The sequence below is a fragment of the Scomber scombrus genome, chromosome 14 (assembly GCF_963691925.1).
Source record: "Scomber scombrus chromosome 14, fScoSco1.1, whole genome shotgun sequence".
Classification (NCBI taxonomy): Eukaryota; Metazoa; Chordata; class Actinopteri; order Scombriformes; family Scombridae; genus Scomber; species Scomber scombrus.
In genome coordinates, this window is record NC_084983.1 from 10,118,997 (window position 1) to 10,136,212 (window position 17,216).

Consider the following 17,216-nt stretch of genomic DNA (forward strand, 5'->3'; position numbering starts at 1 on the left):
AATTCTAAATAAATTGGCAGTCCGTGTAGTAAGGCAAACACAGCGCATATATCATGACCTTCAAATAGTCTCTACAAACACAAACTCATGACCTGCCCACTTCTGCAGGCAGGTGGACGGTTACTGTCAAAGTGGCTATGCAGTCCACAGTTGATCCACATCAAGAACAGACATATCTCAAGTGTCGACCAGGGCGCTTGAACAAAACGAGGGAACAACAGAACTGATATTAGTAGAAGTGTGCGTACAAAAGAGAAATAAGGTGTTCCTAATTTAAACGAGACCCTTCAATTTCCGTCTTGTTTTCAGGTAGCTCGTCAAACGTACCACTCCCTACGAGAGATGACTGAGCCATCCGTGTGAGAGACATAATCGCCCTCGGGCCCGCTATCGTAGCAGTCGTCTGACATGTAGGGGGAGCCATTTTCCAGTGGCTTGGGCGGATGAGGGTATCTGGCACTTCTGGCCTGCCGCGGACTAGAATACTGTGTGTGTTCGTGGTGGTGGTTCTGCTGACTGTTGTGGTGGCTGCTCTCCCTCATTGCCCTAGTGTAGCCATTAGAGGGATATTCCTCTCCGTTATAGTTGCTATGGTGACGACGGTCACGCTCGTGTTTGAGCTCCCGGCCGCCCCACTCCTCTCGGTCGTGGTCCTGATGGTGGGAGCTGCTGCCAGCTTTGGTGGGGTGGAGCTCGTGATGCGCGGGGGCTTTCTGGAGGTCATTGGGGCCCAGGTACTGCTTGGTGTAGTAGTTCCCGTGGAAGGTCTGCTGTTTCCGTAGGTAACACACGCCCACCAGACACAGCAGCAGAAGTAGGAACAAGGCCCCGCCCACAGCCCCACCCACTATGGAACCCAGATTACCCTCAGGTAGGGCTTCAAGAGTGGGGGAGCTGAGGAGGACATGGTGTTTATCATCCACTAAGGTGGAGGAGGCAGAACCGGTTAGGACAGGAGCAGTGATGGTGGAAGGCATGGTGGGAGGATCTAATGGAGGGAAGGAGGGTGAGAGGGGAGCAGAGGGTGGAGGGGAGAGATGAACACACAGAGAAGCAGAGAATGTCAATGCCAACTACATCAGCATTTTACTAAGTAGGGATAGGCTGACAAAAACACCAACTAAACTACAACACATACTAAACTACAGAGTACTGTTGGTGCTCACAGAAGCCTCAGGTTTGCAGTGAGAACTTTACTAAACAATAAGTCAGTAAAACATCAACACTTTAGGGTTAGGTATAATGGGCTGACGTATTAGAGGATGGCAGAATGAGAAGGTTTACCAGGATGGTCTAAACTGTGTCCCCTTTAAAATAAAGAGCACCATATTTCACCACGTTGCTGCAGGTTTTTCAAACTGACCTTATAACGTAGTAGTTTCTCATTTTCTCCCAAGATTAAAGCCAAGTGACAGTAATTACAGATCTGAAGTGACCACCTTTAAATTATACACACACATTTTAAATCAAATTTTAAGTATTCTTTGACTTTGGTTGAGGCAGGCTGTTATCATTTTGTTCCATGATTAAAAAAAAAAAAATCTAAATAGATACTTAACCCCCCCTCCCAAAAAACAAAAAAACAAAACAAAAACAAAAAACGGGGAAGGGTCTTTACAAATCTTTCATGGACCATTTGGTTTTATTGTACTGCATTTGTGAGGCTTCGCTTGCTAACAAAATCTCACAGTTTCAGGTATTGCTTTTCTTAATTTGACATCGACACACATAAACAGGAGCAAACCAAACGCCACTGAACAGAGCACATTGTACACAGGGAATCAAACTAGAACTAGAGTGAATGGATTCGGGTGGAAATACAACAGGAAAGTAAGACGAAGGATATAACACAAATCATTTTTTCATTCAAATTGTATTCAGTTCCTTCTGACTGCTAGAGCACTTTGCACCTGGATATCTAATCATGCCCTTTCAAGTACTTAAATCAACAGAGTCACTTGTAACCAAGGTGACCGATGCCAGTGTGTCGATAAAAACACGAACACCCAGGTAAAGTTTCCTTTCCATCTTATCACAATTGTTCAACCATGTCAGTAACATTTCTGTGAAGCTGTGTCTGCTGTTGACTTCTCAGGTGGTCTCATAATCGACTGCAGGTGAAGGCTCGTTTTCCAGGCGCTGCAAACAGCTCTCACTCGGCTTCGGTGGGGAAATGACTTGGTTACAGGTACACAACATTAGTTTCTTGCTCATTTCCAACTGGTATTATAGTGTAGAAGAGTATTCCCTTGATGACATGTCTTACTTTAGGATTACTTGGCTTAATTCAGTTTAATACAGTGTTTTTGCGACAGGTGCCCAATAAATGTTTCGCTTTGTTGGCTCAATTAAACGCTGTTATCTGCAACTGCCAAAGTAAATCATCCCAATTTAAATCACAGAACTAACTCTTGGGGACTGAAACCCCGTAACCAGGAGTTTCTTAATCTTGCAGTCAGAATCCTTGATTGGGATGAGACTGATATACTGGTATGGATTTGTCAAATTTGTACAAATGAAAATAGAGACATCTGGTACCTAGAAACTTGGCACATCAGTCATAATTACAGTAGTACTGCATTTGTGTAACCCACTGCAGTTTTTTTTGCTGTTGAGTCGAAGAGAAGTTGACTAACTTTTTAATACATGTATTAAGCACATGTGAGACTTACTGAGGTGACTCGATGATGCAACACACATAATGGTAACAGGGATCTCCCCAAGCTTCATGACAAGAGTACATTTGGGATTGTCAATTCTAATAACCAGATTACTTTGTATTAAATTCTTAAATTGCATGAAAATATGTTTTGAAATCTTATTTTAAAAGTTTTAAAATGCCACTATTTGAACAGTGGATCAGGAGATGCCCACAAAGCAGAAAAGCAAAAAGCCGGGATCAGAAGGAACTAAAGTAATGGAAAGAATCTGAGTCTAAAAGCTATAATGGTGCTGCAAAATTGCTCTGCCACTTTAACCTCCGTGCCATGTCAGATGTGAGGCAAAGATTCACTTCTGAGAGAAGAGAAACATGAACCCGAAGGTTTGTAATCTCTAAGTATATGAATTGTACAACTCCATGCAGAGGCAGTGAGCACACCCACACACACACAACACGAAGGGTACGCTAACATGTGTAAGCTTGCGCACAACCGTACAGGTCCTCTCAAAGGAAAATGAAATATGGATGATAAATAATAAATAGGAGTTGAAAAGAACTAGTTAATGTTTTATAAATCTGGGACATCATCTACAGTCAGGCTGCAGGCTTTTGCATCTTACTGCATGACACATGCAGAAATAAAAGAAACGGAGAGGAAGCAAGAGAGATGTAAAAGAAAAATCACATCATAATCAGAACTTCATTCAGGAAGAGGGTTTCCGCAGACGAGACAGATTTGGCGAAAACAGAGGAACATGCTCATCATATACAACAGAGGGACACGACATACTGAAACGCCAAGCTGAGACAGGACGCAGCAGACACAGTGCACTGTGGTCTGAAGAGACTTTAAACATTTGCAGATGTGTTTGGCCCAGGAACTCCCCTTCTCAACATCTGGAGACCCAATGTTAATCAAGGCTAATCGGCATGCAATGAGACTAGATCTACAGGTCAAATATTATCGGTGTCAAAACACACTTCCATTCACATAAAACAGAGACGGACGCAGAGATTGAAAAGAACTGGAGAGAAAAATTGGTGACTGTTTGATAGACTGTCAGTATGTACAGAACGGGCAAGAGTGATACAGTGTCACATTTCAGCTTGAAGGACAATGTCACAGGCAGCGATACCCTCTATGACGTGCGTGCATGCACAGTGCTTCCTAAGGGAAGAGGAGGCAATAGGAGTCAGCTGTGTTCCGGTGTGTATACTCCGCTCACCTTGTATGAGAATGCGCACATCCCGACTGCGGAGGTTGATGTCATTGGCAACCTCACACCTGTAAACTCCAGAGTCATTGCGCTTGAGGGGACGCAGGAAGAGCAGAGTGCTGTTTATCGTTTCCACTCCTTGTGGCATTTCACTGTCCAATCTGAGGTTCACAGGAGACAAAAACTTTCAGACAAACCCACGACTAAAACCGCATTATGTAAACATGAACCTTGGGACGTTTTTTTTTCTGGATCTATAAAAAACAACAACCATAAAACAATGACTGGAAGATTTTTTATGAGTATTAATTTGAAAGCAAAGCAAATATAACTCTTCAGTCACTAATCCTCTCTTAAGCTTTCAGAAAACTTTGCAGTGCCTGATTCTTGAAACTCAACACACTGCAGCTCTTTAACGTGAGAGCTGGGCTTCCATTGTTTTTGATGCGAACACACAATGGAAGATGGAGGACCGAGTGACCATGGTAACTTGTGTTGTGAAATCACATTAACACTCTACTTTTAAATTAAAATCCTTGCAAGGTAATTGCATTTTAGATGTACTGAACAGACTCTTCTCAAGCTACAATGCAGTATTTCGGGGCCTTAACTAAAGAGGAAAACGTCTTACACACACACACACAGATATACAGACACACACACCTGATCCATCTGAAGTGATGAGCTGGTGGATTTGCGTTGGCTTTGCACGTCATCTGAACGTTTTCCCGGCCCACATACCAGTCTCCATCATACCCCACGACTGAGATATCAGGAGCAACTACAGAGAGAGGGGGGAAAAAAACCATCAAATTACAACATTAAAAAAAAAGTTTAATCTTGTACGGAAACTACACTTTAAATCAGTATACACATGAGATGACTGTTTGCCTAGTTTGTGTGCAGTGTTATGTGGAGTCTGAGGACGGTTACAGCCTAGAGACATGAGCTGGTGTCCTCCAAATATGCACTCAGGTGTTTAGTAATGTGAAAACATGAATAAAAAGTACAGTGTAGAGGAAGCAATGACTTGCTTATGATAGTTAGCACAATTTCAAAGAAGATCATAAACATTATTCCCCAACTGTACTCTTCATTGCCAAGTAAGTATCACATGGATTTTGACAACAATCCACCGCTCCTCTGTTAGATGGTTAGATGACATCTAAACATAATGCAGGGTGTTTGTCCCATGGCAAAATGTTTGCTGTATACTTATTGCAGTTTTGTTGCTGTGCTAACATCGAATAATCATAAATCACTGGATAAGACCAAACTTAAATGCATACCAGTCTATCTGCAGATGGTATGCAGAGACCCATTTATGCCCCACAAAGTATAAATATGTACACTACCATCTATCGGGGCTCACTAGAATACTTTCACTTTTGACAGTTTAGGGGCAAGTACAAAAATGCACTGACACAGAAAAACCTAAATAATATAAACTTTTAAAAAATGAGGAAAACACTAAGGACAGCCTTTTTAAAACCATAATTAAGACCTGTAAGGATATCATCTGTCAATTAAACTACTTCTACAGTTAATTGTTGTTGAAGTGCTTCAAATAAATCAAACACCAACGCTGACAAGGCCAAAAATCATCAGCTGACTACTGTTGGAAATAAAATAAAATAACAGATACCCACACTGCACATTGAGCTGGTAGGGGATCCTGAAGTCATTCCGCAGTGCCGGGTGGCGGACAACACAGGTAAGTGCGTGGCCCTGGACGTGGCGTGTGGGTTGCCAGAGGTAGCGCACTTGTGTGCTCGTGGTGCCGTTGGCTTCATCAAATAGTTGCACTTCTGACCGGCCGAAAAGGTTGGATTCCCAGGACACCTCAGCGGGGGGACGGGCCCGCTCAGCAATACAGGTGGCCACCACAGTTTCATTGCCACCATCGATCAGGGCGGTTGATCCTGCAGACACGTAGACCTTCGGCTCCACTTTGATTGAGAGAGCAAAGATAAGAAAGGAGAAAGAAAATAGTTGCCACATTATGATGTTAAAATTTAAGTTTATTTTTCCGAGTTAATTACAGTGTTTGAAAGGTTCAAATTATAATTCAGTTTATACCAATACCAGTTTCTCACTCTCTCTCTCTACTTATATCATTCCACTCCCAGTCCAACCCATCATTAGCAGCTCTAGCCAGCCCTGTGATCTGTTCTGTGAAAATGGACTGAGGGAACACACTCACACTCACACTCACACACACACACACACACACACACTCACTCACTCACTCACTCACTCACACACTCACACTCTCACACTCTCACACTCTCACACTCTCACACTCTCACACACACACACACACACACACACACACACACACACATTAGAACCTGCTATTGCTCCAAAATTGAGCAGACTAATACTCAGACTAATACCTGACGCTGGCAAAATCCTGATGGCTTGAAAGTGTTCAGTATGAGTTTGTGCGGAGGGCGGACGCCATATAAAGAACACTGCAGTACAACCTAGTCCAAGCTTCAGGAGGGTACACTTTCAAAGCCACCACACTGAGGAGGTCGAGCTATACTTCAAACTCATTTAGACTCGGACTGGACTACAGTCAATAATCACTGTTTATTGTCTGTTATTATTGACTGTCATTGTAATGTTATCATGATGATGTGACACTGTTATCCTCAAACAACATGAGTGAATCCATAAAGGTTGAACGAAATCAAAAATGAGTCACTGAACCAGTGGAATATAATTAATTACACTGAACATCAGTTTTGTCATTTTGTGAGAGATTTAACAAACATTTGTCTTATCTCTATATATCATTATCTAAAAAAATACTCCTATCAAAACTCAAATATTGATTTGTCATCATCAAGCTCTCTTTTATGCAGCAAACGCCCAACAATCTGGCAGCTAATAGCAGCCACTATCTGACCCAGATATGCTGGAATCCTTTTACGATAATAAATGGATTGTGTGTGTATATATATTTGGTCTATAAATAGTGAAAAATTCACATCACAAATTACTTGCATTGTTCTAACACTCCAAAATATATATAAATATTCAATTAACTATCATAGAAAACAATGTAATCCAGCAAATACTCACATTTGACAAACATTTAGATACATTAATTCATCTTTTGGCACATCTCTGATAATCATCTAATCAATTAATTGAGTAATTGTTTCAGCTGACAATACCTACAGGAATCTATATCACAACGAAACACGGATGTGTGTAAACGTACACACTTACCGAGTACACTAACGGTCGTGGAGGCTTGAGTGTTCCCCAGTGGAAATGTAGCAACCTTACAGGTATATATGCCGACGTCAGAAAAGGCCACATTCTCCAGTACGATGGTGGCATCGTGAGAGGATGGTGAGCGAAAATACAGGCGATTGCTAAACTCTGGCGGGATGGAGATGCCGAACTCGGGGTTGTAGACAGCCACTGTGACAGAGCCTGAAGGCAGACGGCGCTCCCAGGAACTCTGAGTGAGCGTGAGGTTTGTGCCCACCTCCACCATGCACTCTAACGTCACATTCTTCCCCAGCACAGCGCTCACCCTCTGCGGCACGATCACTTGACTGCTCCACACACCTGCCGAGGAGACACACAAAAAGAATCATGAGCCAACATGTTTGGATGATATACCATCTTCAATCTAAACAGTTGGAAAAAGCACTTACACGGCACCTTTGATTGTTAAGACATCTTATATTAAACATCTTATAAATTATCATATCCACTGTTTTTGATACATAATGTTTTTGCCCAATTAGTGCTGCAATTGCTGCAATTTTATTCTTATCCACATCTCATCCTTCAAAGAAAAAAATCCCTGCGGGGGAAAAATAAGATATAACTCACTAGTGAATTTGAACATTATTACTCATCGAGACCTTTGAGAAATTCAGAATCCAGATAATTCAATCATTTTCTATTTAATATTGAGCAATAAAGTAACACTTTTATCTACTTTAATCTCAATTTCTAAGTAAATAAATTTCAGTTCATATTGATATTAATGCTGAAAAAATAATAAATTAATGGATTACTCAATCACCATGAAATTACATGTGAAAATTCATTGTTTCAGTTCAGCAAAAATAGTAGTAACCTGGGTGAAATAGAAATTATAAACACCTGCTTTGTGATATTTGCTGTTTTTTTTTAGATTAACATCTCCACATGTCACTCTGCGCTCTTACAACATGTGTTACGGCTGTCACTTTTTATTAGATATTCGAACATTCATTGAACATGATGTGAAAGAAAATCCCAGTCAAACTATAATTCACCCATTCGAATTTTTAAATGCTATCAGTAGTGCATTAGACCTTTTGTTTATATTTTGTTGTTGCCGTCTCATCGAGCAGTGGGCGCTCTAAAAGTATTGTAGGCTCTTGACCCATCTGTAAATGAAAGTCTGTGTAAAGTAAGAATAAATATGTGTTCTGGGTTTGACATACCACAGAAAAGTGTGTTGTTAACCACCCTGCCAAATTTGAATGATTAAAAAAATCGCCAAATATATGAAATTAGCCTTCAAAGTTGTGTAAAAGTCAGCCTCTTTCTCTGCTCCCAAACGCTGTGGGCGTGCCCGCCGAGTTCGCTGAAACCCCGCCCCCTACCAAGTGTCACCTGTCAATCACGTCACCAGAAACATGTACGCTATGTTTGAGAGCTTTCTGCCACTAGCTCAGCTGCTAGCTCTTTAGCTAACTCGGCGGCTAGCTCAGTTAACTGGCTAACTGTAGACTGTAGTAGTAGTAGTGTTAGATATTAACAAAAACTCGCCACTAGTCAGGTTAACCACTTATATAGTGGGGGAGGGACCAAGGTAACACGGGTACGCCACTGCGTCACGGGGTAGCCATTTTTTGCAGGCTCAGAAAATCTGGAAAAATGAGAGCGTGAGAAACAGTTTAAGGCTCTATCTCCACAATTCAGTACTGCATAGTTATCAGCCTTTTCACATGTTTTCTGTAACCATTTTCCAACAGGCATAATATTTTTAGAAGTAAATCAATGAATTGACTTTACACAGACTTTAAGTGAATATGTTTTGTTTCGAAAATGAGCAACACGCAGAGCAGCCGCCTTGGGGGGGGGGGGGGGGGGGCAGGTATTCGAATACATTTGAACAAATTGCGCGACATTTGTTAATCGTTCGAACTTGATCTTAGACAAAAGTGACAGCCCTAACGTGTGTTTAACCATTTATTGGACATTTCATAGACTTAATGATTCATTGAGTATGATGGCGGACCTCGTTGCTTGTTTTGACAGGACAGTTACGTTATTTGTCTCAATACACAGAAATCACACACATGGTGTTCTTCATTTATCAGAGACAAATGAAGAACACCATGAGAGCATCAGGGAGTAAAGAATATTTTTGCTGTTACTTTTGACCTGAATTGTTGAAAAAAAGAAAAGAAAAAAAAGTAATATCTGTAAGTTCAATAGCACACGACATCTGTGGGGATCAGACTAGAATCAGAGCTTGATACTACCGCAGCAGGCGCTCGGCTTCTCAACAAATAACACACAGCTGACTGTGTGACGTTATGTTCAATTGATGAATTTGTTTCATTTCAAAAGCGTTCCTCCTCCTGACCCGAATTCAAGAGTTAAAAGCAGGCTGTGTGTACATCCTTTGTCCAAATATAACTAACACACGCATCTGTCACCTGCACTTGTCAGAAATGTGGCACATCTCAAAAACGGAGACCTCATCATCGCCGCGCTGAGGAAAGTCTGAGAGATATGTAGAGAGAACAGACTGAGACCGGCCGGGGGAAAAAAAAAAAAGAGTGGATGAGATATGCTAACACAAAGATGACATCATCGCTGAGAGAAGAAAAAAGGCGAGAGCAAAGTCACGTATGAGGGAATATATCACCAAGATTGGGGTAAACAAAACAAAAATAAAACAAAGGGGAAAAAAAGGATTATGTTTCAATTTCATAGAGAAAATATAACACTGCTCGGTTGAGCCTTCAACCAGATCACTAATTGCAACAATCTGCGAGCAGGAAGACATCACCATAAATCAAAACCTGCTGCGCTGCTCGGCAACTGACTCCAAATATTGTATTGTTGTTTTGCCAACAACAGCTCCGTTTCAGGCCAATCCTCTTCTCAAAGACCATGTCCTCAAATATTAGTACAGTAGACGGAAATTCCCCAAACCCTGAAGTATGAAGTGCAAATGTTTTCTTTACTGCCATTTGAATGAAGTATGAATCTGTGAGAAGACTAAGCTGGTTACAGAATTTCAGGCTTGTAGTGATGTTGTAAGGTTAAAGAGTTAATTACAATTTAGTGAGTTAATAAGGCTTCCAGATAATTACTAAACACATGTGTGACATTTAAACTAATAATATCTGATTTGAGAATAAATATTGTAACTATTAATGCACTTGTTAAATGTAATGACTTCTAACCCTTTTAGCACTTTTTGTGAATTGGTTCAGTTTAGGCTGTCGATAAAAGATCTAAAATATGAACTCAATGTTTAATTGTTAATATTAAATCATGATAATTGTGGTCAACGTGTTTTTGCAGAGTAAGTATCATGAGTCATCCTCACAGCAGGGAGATGTTCAGCTGTGGAAGCTTCTGAATGTACAGGCTATTTACGGCTATTCATTGGTCTGAACTCACACTTCAGGGCTGGCACGCACGCACGCACAATCATTCCTTACACAAAGTCTATAAATCAGATGAAAAAATAAACTGACAACAAAAAATCAACTACAGCTCGTCGACATGAGACAGAAACAAATGAAAACTTGTTAAATACAAAAAAGCATTCAAGAGAAAAACTGGATGCTAATTTCTTGAGGCATCCGACATCATTAAATATGAATTTTATATGATTTGGAGTGAACAATCTGGGTTAAAAACCAAAAACATTGTAAAATCTACAACATCTGATTCTGGCCTGTGGTGTTAAGACTCTCAAAAATGACGTTTTAACACTAAATATTACTGGGAGCTCAATGTTGTAGTGATGTTGAGGCAGCTGCCATCGAGGACACGTGGTGGAGCATTTAAACCAACAGATGATCAGTCCAGGACTCAGTGGTGTCGTACAAATCCTAGATAGACATGAAGGGCAGTTTGAATGAGCCACCAGTTGCCGAGCTGCGATAAAAGACGTGGAGGCTTATGTTCCTGGAGAACTCCCCCGTATCAAATAAATAGCACTATGCACTACTCACACACAGACACACACAGACTTCACGACTTCCCAAGAGGAGGAGTGAAGCTGTTCTGAATGTAGCCCCGAGCTAATGTTTGCATTCGGTTCAGTTGCTGAAGTTAATTAGCGAGTCGCCCCAAACAGAGACTCCTCCGTACGAGGGGTTCAGTCAGGTGATCGAGTACGACGCTGCGAGCTGTGAACACATTTAAATAAACTTAACTGCTCACACAGTTCATGTCACAATTAACGCCCCACATAATGTTCATCCCTTAAAAAATGTATGCTTGATGTTTTTGTGTAAACACATAAAGAGATACTCATCATCTCTGAATGAATGCATCGTTTTTATTCTACTTAGCGTAAAGTGGTTTCAATGAAAAGTGTAAAAATGCCACACCTGAATGCAGACGGCCACTACTGTACAAACATCCTGTAATCGAGCCTCCGGCTCGGTAGAAAACTGATCTGATAACTTGCTGTATTTGTGGGGCGGTGATATGTCTCGATAGTAAGAATAACGGCATGGAGAGAAGAAAGGATGCCGTATTCTCCCTGCACTGAATATGTAATGGAGGAGGTATAGCGACTATATTAAATTTTTATTGGTGACATGACGACAACCTTACATAAGCGTGCCCTCGTTTCCTCAACTCGGAATAAAGAAGTGATGAAAATAAGGGCAAAGTCTATCTGATCTTATATGCAGCCTTTCTTGACATAGCAGTAAGCATTTCTTCTCTCTTCTTCTTGTGCTTTCAAAGACAAAGACGATAAACTGCTTTAAGTATCCTCAAAGAGAAAAGCTACTTTCAGTTTGGTTTGTAACACAATGTGTCTCGTTCACACAGAAGAAAACAGATTATAGATATCCTGGCATCAAGGACACATTGCTCCCTCGGGACACTCTGCTGCTCGTTCTCACTTTAGTCAATATTACCTTCACATGCACCACTTATGTGGCAGCCAGTGTATTAATATGTGTGTCTTGCCAGAGGGCAGCGTGTCTCGTTAAAAGTGGAAATCAGAACATAAATGGTGACGATGTTAGGGTGGAGGTGGCAGAGCCAGCTGTGCAGAGAGGGACAGGAAACAACTGAATGCTCTCTGACAGTCTGATCTTATCCTGTTCTCTTCAGTTTGACTTTTAGCGCTGAAATCACACACACACACACACACACACACACACACACACACACACACACACACACACACACACACACACACACACACACACACACACACACACACACACACACACACACACACACACACACACACACACACACACACACACACACACACAGGTGCATCAAATTAATACTTGTTTGTTTGATTCACATTTTTAACTCATCAGTTTTGTTGTAAGAGGCACTAATTTGGATTTGTTTTACTTGTCTCTCAAAACCTGTCACACAGAGACTCCTGCACACAGGAGGTGAGTTGATATGTAAGTCTATCGCTCTAATGCCGATGTGTAGAAACTGTAACCATGTAAACTACATGAAACGCAAACGAGACTGCAAACGGATGCTAATGTTGCTTCACATCTGGATGGTTTTGTGAGCAGGCAGCTGTTCGCTAACTGGCTAACTAGCAATGTTACACCTCCGTCTGTGTGTACACAGGATGCGCTCAGGCACAGTATGGCGTGCGGGTCGCTCGTGTATTGGCATCTCTCAGAGCTAAATAAATACATTTTAAAAACACAATCACTATAGTTACGTGTGAAATGAAAGAGACGCAGACTTGAAGTGTAAAGAGCAAACAGCACGAGTGAAACCTGAGCTGTTACGCAGCTGTTAAACAGTTGGAATGATTCAAATAGGAGCGGATTTGTACGATCAAACACATGTGAGATGGACGACTGAAAACGAGATTCAGAGACGCTCTGTATAGACGCAGTATTTGAAGCCTGAGGTACGATCAGGTGTGGCTCTGAGTGTCAGCTCATTTCAGGGTCTCCTGCCCCCTAGTGGTCAGAAATGTGATTAATGCAGCTTTAATGAAACAAAGTATGCATTTGGTTGAGAAAATACGATTATTTTCCTTTAAGACCACTACATTGCAAGGGAGAGGATTTGTGCATCTGTTTTGCATTCAACAAAAGCACAAGGTCAAACTCCTCATTGAAATGTGCGGCAGACGTAAGCTAACGGGCACCTGTCTCCGCTCCTTAACGTAAACTCTGGAGGAACTAAACAGTCGCATAATGTGGCTGGGGGTCTCTGGGTCTCGTGTCTCAAGTCTTTAACAGGAGATTCAGATCCTAGTCTGGGTTCAGTCAAGGGCCGCAACCACCAATTATTTTCATTATTGATTAATTGAGAAAATAATTTGGGAGTTAATTGATACGTGTTGTTAGTGGTGCAACGATTAGTCAATCAACAGAAAATGAATCGCCGACCATTTTGATAAATGATTAAATGTTTGAGTCATTATTAAAATGAAACGCCCAATTTCTTTGGTCCCAGTTTCTTAAATGTAAATATTTTCAGGTTTCTTTGGTTGTCTCTGCCTGTAAACTGAATGTCTTTAGATTGTGGACTCTTGGTCAGGAAAAAAACAAGACCCAAGTTGCAAACCCAATCATTTAGGTTGGTTCTTCTTTGGGCAGGGGGAATGTTATGCCTTTATTAAAGCGACAGTGGAGAGCTGACAGGAAATGAAGGGGAGAGAGACATGGGGTGGAGACGTACAGCAAAGGTCCGCTGTTGGAATCAAACCGCAGACGTTGCAGTTATGTGACGAGCGTCTTAACGAGCCGGCTACCAGGACACCAGAGATGATCAGTTGGTCTGTAACATGCCAGAAAAATGTGAAGAATACTCATTATAATGTCTTAGAGCCCATGGTGAGTTTTGGAAATGTCTTGATTTGTCTGATCGACGGTCAAAAATCGAAAAGGATCCAAATGACTAAAGTGACTGGTTATGAAAATAGTTGCCAATTAATTTTCTGTCGATTGATAAATTGACTAATCGACTAATTGTTGCAGCTCTAGTTCAGTCCTGGTACAGAGGCTTCTCTTCTCTGCACACTGTCCAGCTTTTTGAGCACTCGTGTCCTGCTTTGAAGAGGCTCAAGTGCTCGAGAGCCTCTCCAACATAAAACAGTGGTATCGTGTGTAATTAAGTATGTGCAATACAATCAGTCAAGCATACTCTCTCTACCTTCAGATATGACAGGAGAAAACAGCGTGGGGGAGAAACTGAAAATACACTCACTGGCAGGTTTTATAATTAACTTTTTGTCAACTGGCCAAAAAGTGTGAATGTTTAAATTTTACCAGCCAATCAACAGATTACTATTGTTTTTTTGGCTAGTGAGTGAACAAATCTACCAGCCTCTTGCATATTCACTAGCATTTGGCTGATGGCTGGTGCTAAATTTGAGCCCTGCTCATTGGTCAGCAAGGCTACACCGAGCTGCAAAGACAGGACACTAAACCATGATTGTCCCAACCAACGCACAGCCAAGCTTTAATATGTGAGTGATTTTCCTTTTCCTAAACAAGGTAGGGATGTCCCGATCCGATATTTGGATCGGATCGGCCGCCGATATTAGCAAAAAAATGCATATCAATATCGGATCGGCCTGCACGGGAAAATCCCGATCCGGACTCCCGATCCAGTTTGTTTTCAAAGCTCCGGTCCGTGTTTTCCAGCGCACCGATGTAGGTAATCCATTCCAGTTTTTTTCAGCTTTTCCCCCTAAATCCGGTCCGCGTTTTTCAGCACACCTAGCGACCTGTCCAGCATCCCACTATTTATTTTCTACTCAGCTTTTTTGTGTTTTGCTTTTTTTATACAGTTTACAATATTGTTTGCACTGATGGCTTTTTAAGCCTTGGTTTACACTCTTGTTGTTCAAGAGCAGAGCATTGATGCCAATTCAGTTTGTGTGGTTAATTGACTATTTATTATTTTGTCTATTTTGTGTTTATTTAACCCTGTTAAGAATAAACAGGTCAGCTTCTCATTACCAACCATTGTGGATTATTCAAACTAACCTAATTAAGTTGGCTAGTTGTTCTTAAGAGTAAAACCCTTTTCAACATGAGTATAACAACAAAATAAGTAAATATCTTTAATCTTTAATACATGCTTGGATCGGCCGGTATCGGTATCGGCCTATGCTAAAAGCTATAATATCGGTATCGGATTGGAAGTGCAAAAAGCTGGATCGGGACATCCCTAAAACAAGGTATTCTGTTCAGGGAGTCTTTCGCCTGGTTTCATGCACATGTAACATTTGATAAAGCCATTTTATTGTCAAACACATTTCTTAATTATTAATCCTAAATCTCACTTCGTCCTTTTTTTGTAGAGGAGGAGAGACTTTGTCCAGAAAAGCGGCTTTATGAAAAGCACATCTTTATCACACATTGCAATATTCAGACATGCATCCTCATTCATTTTAAACACATAATGTGCTAACTTGAGAACAGATGTGAAGATAGTTTACACACAAAGTTGGAAATAAACTGTTATATATTTTCTTTTTTCAGTTTTGAGTTTTTAATAGAAAAACACTTCAGCACTGGGCACAAAGTTGCCATATTTTAGGGTGGAGTTAATAAATTGCCAACCCCTAGATTACACCATAATGAGTTGAGGCTCCGGTGCAGGCGCATGGTGGCTGACCCTCATCCAGACCTGCCAAGCTCTGATGTTTAGGATCTAATTGTAAGTTTCTCAACAGTTTTACAAAAGCAGCTAGCGTGACACATACAGCACCATGTTACATTTATTGAAAAATGTTTCTGGAGCTAATATGGCTGCCACTGAATCTGCAATGATCCGAGTGTATACATACAGCTGGATATCAGTGCCTCTGCTGCTCGCCGGTTTCTATGGAGGGTTTCTATGGCAGCCTCGGGTCGCACCATCACCCGTGGCGGCGGCGGCGGCGCTGGCTGGTTACCACTCCGAGGCGTTCAACTCAACTTGTAGCCAAGTTTCCTTTGGTGTTTAAAATGACACCAGCTCAACTTGCCAAACTTGCTACTTCAAATAATCCCCACTTTAAAGGAGGCTATGGTAGCTAGTTATGCTGAGACAGTCGGCTCTATCACAAAACTTCTGTGTAACGGTTGTGGAGCAGATACAAACTACCATACAAAATATTCCCGACTCACCTGTAATATTGCTCAAAAAAAGGTGAATTAATGCGACCTTGCCCTGCTGTCCGAGGTAACTCCGGTATGAAGACGGTAACATTTTTAAGAAACAGTGCAATCTCTCGCTACAGGACACAAAGGCATAGCCTGCACACCACTTTGACGGTATGTGCTGAACAGAAGAAGCTCCTCAGCAACAACTCCAGACTGCTTTTGGACTGTACCATCTACACAGCTCGGAGCGGGGAGGCCGCGAGCTCACCTGGCAATGGAAGTAAACGGTCATCTGTCGAGGGTCCACAGCAACACCCCCCCCCCCGGAGGAATGATCCATTACTATACACATTACGTCACCTCTGTTGATAACCCGACATAATTGATTTATCAAATCACTTTATTCTTTGCTGTCTCTCCCTGCTATTCACTGAAATACATCTACAGGTTTTTAAAAAAAATTCTGCCAAAATGTGTATTGCATGAATACATTTCCATATGTTGTTTTCCTCTTGTTTGTCAATTAGCAGGATATTTTAAAGTCCCCATCCACTCAGAAATATGTTTCTCTTGCTGTTCCTTCAGTTGGATGTTTGAGCTTCAGTGTGCAGAATGATGTATGTACAGAGTTTGACACTTGAAAACTGTTTTCACATTCATCTGCTTAAAGTGGAAAGTTCCTCTGATCTCATTGAAAATTAAATTTTAAGGGGCGGGCCTACGAATATGATTTGTGACATCACAAATAGTTTGAAGGCAAACCTGTTCTTATAATCAACTTACACAAGTTTGATGTGGAAACTTGAAGCATCTAGTGCACGTACACTTGAAATGGACTTTACAGTGGAGTAGAAGACATATTGTGTCCAAAAGTTAAACTTCTGAAATGAAAAATATTTATCAAAGCTCAGTCCATGCTCTTTGAAGCATGGACTGTTATATAGGCCTCACTAGTTTCTGCTTGCACATTTTCCACCATTTTGAATTTATAGCAAAAAAATAAATAGAAAAAAAAATCAC

At 41.2% G+C, this 17,216-nt stretch overlaps 1 protein-coding gene across 1 annotated transcript; it reads right to left on the bottom strand.

Moving 5' to 3' along the window:
• Window positions 1-317: 317 nt before the first annotated feature.
• Window positions 318-16,536, bottom strand: nectin3b (nectin cell adhesion molecule 3b). The gene is made up of 7 exons (XM_062433616.1): window positions 16,465-16,536; window positions 16,258-16,327; window positions 7,120-7,467; window positions 5,529-5,828; window positions 4,543-4,660; window positions 3,889-4,040; window positions 318-988 (listed from the first exon to the last, which is right to left on the bottom strand). Exons 1-7 carry the CDS (start codon window positions 16,534-16,536, stop codon window positions 318-320), a joined length of 1,731 nt encoding a protein of 576 aa, XP_062289600.1.
• Between the last annotated feature and the right edge of the window lie 680 nt (window positions 16,537-17,216).

Bases quoted from the DNA above. Each gene is read 5' to 3' on its own strand.
- nectin3b (XM_062433616.1), bottom strand. From the start codon at position 16,536: ATGGATCATTCCTCCGGGGGGGGGGGTGTTGCTGTGGACCCTCGACAG. The intron at 4,661-5,528 runs GTGGGTATCTGT...CTCTCTCTGTAG, and splicing joins CTACCAGCTCAATGTGCAGT to TTGCTCCTGATATCTCAGTC. The intron at 4,041-4,542 runs GTGTGTGTGTCT...TGTGAACCTCAG, and splicing joins CATCACTTCAGATGGATCAG to ATTGGACAGTGAAATGCCAC.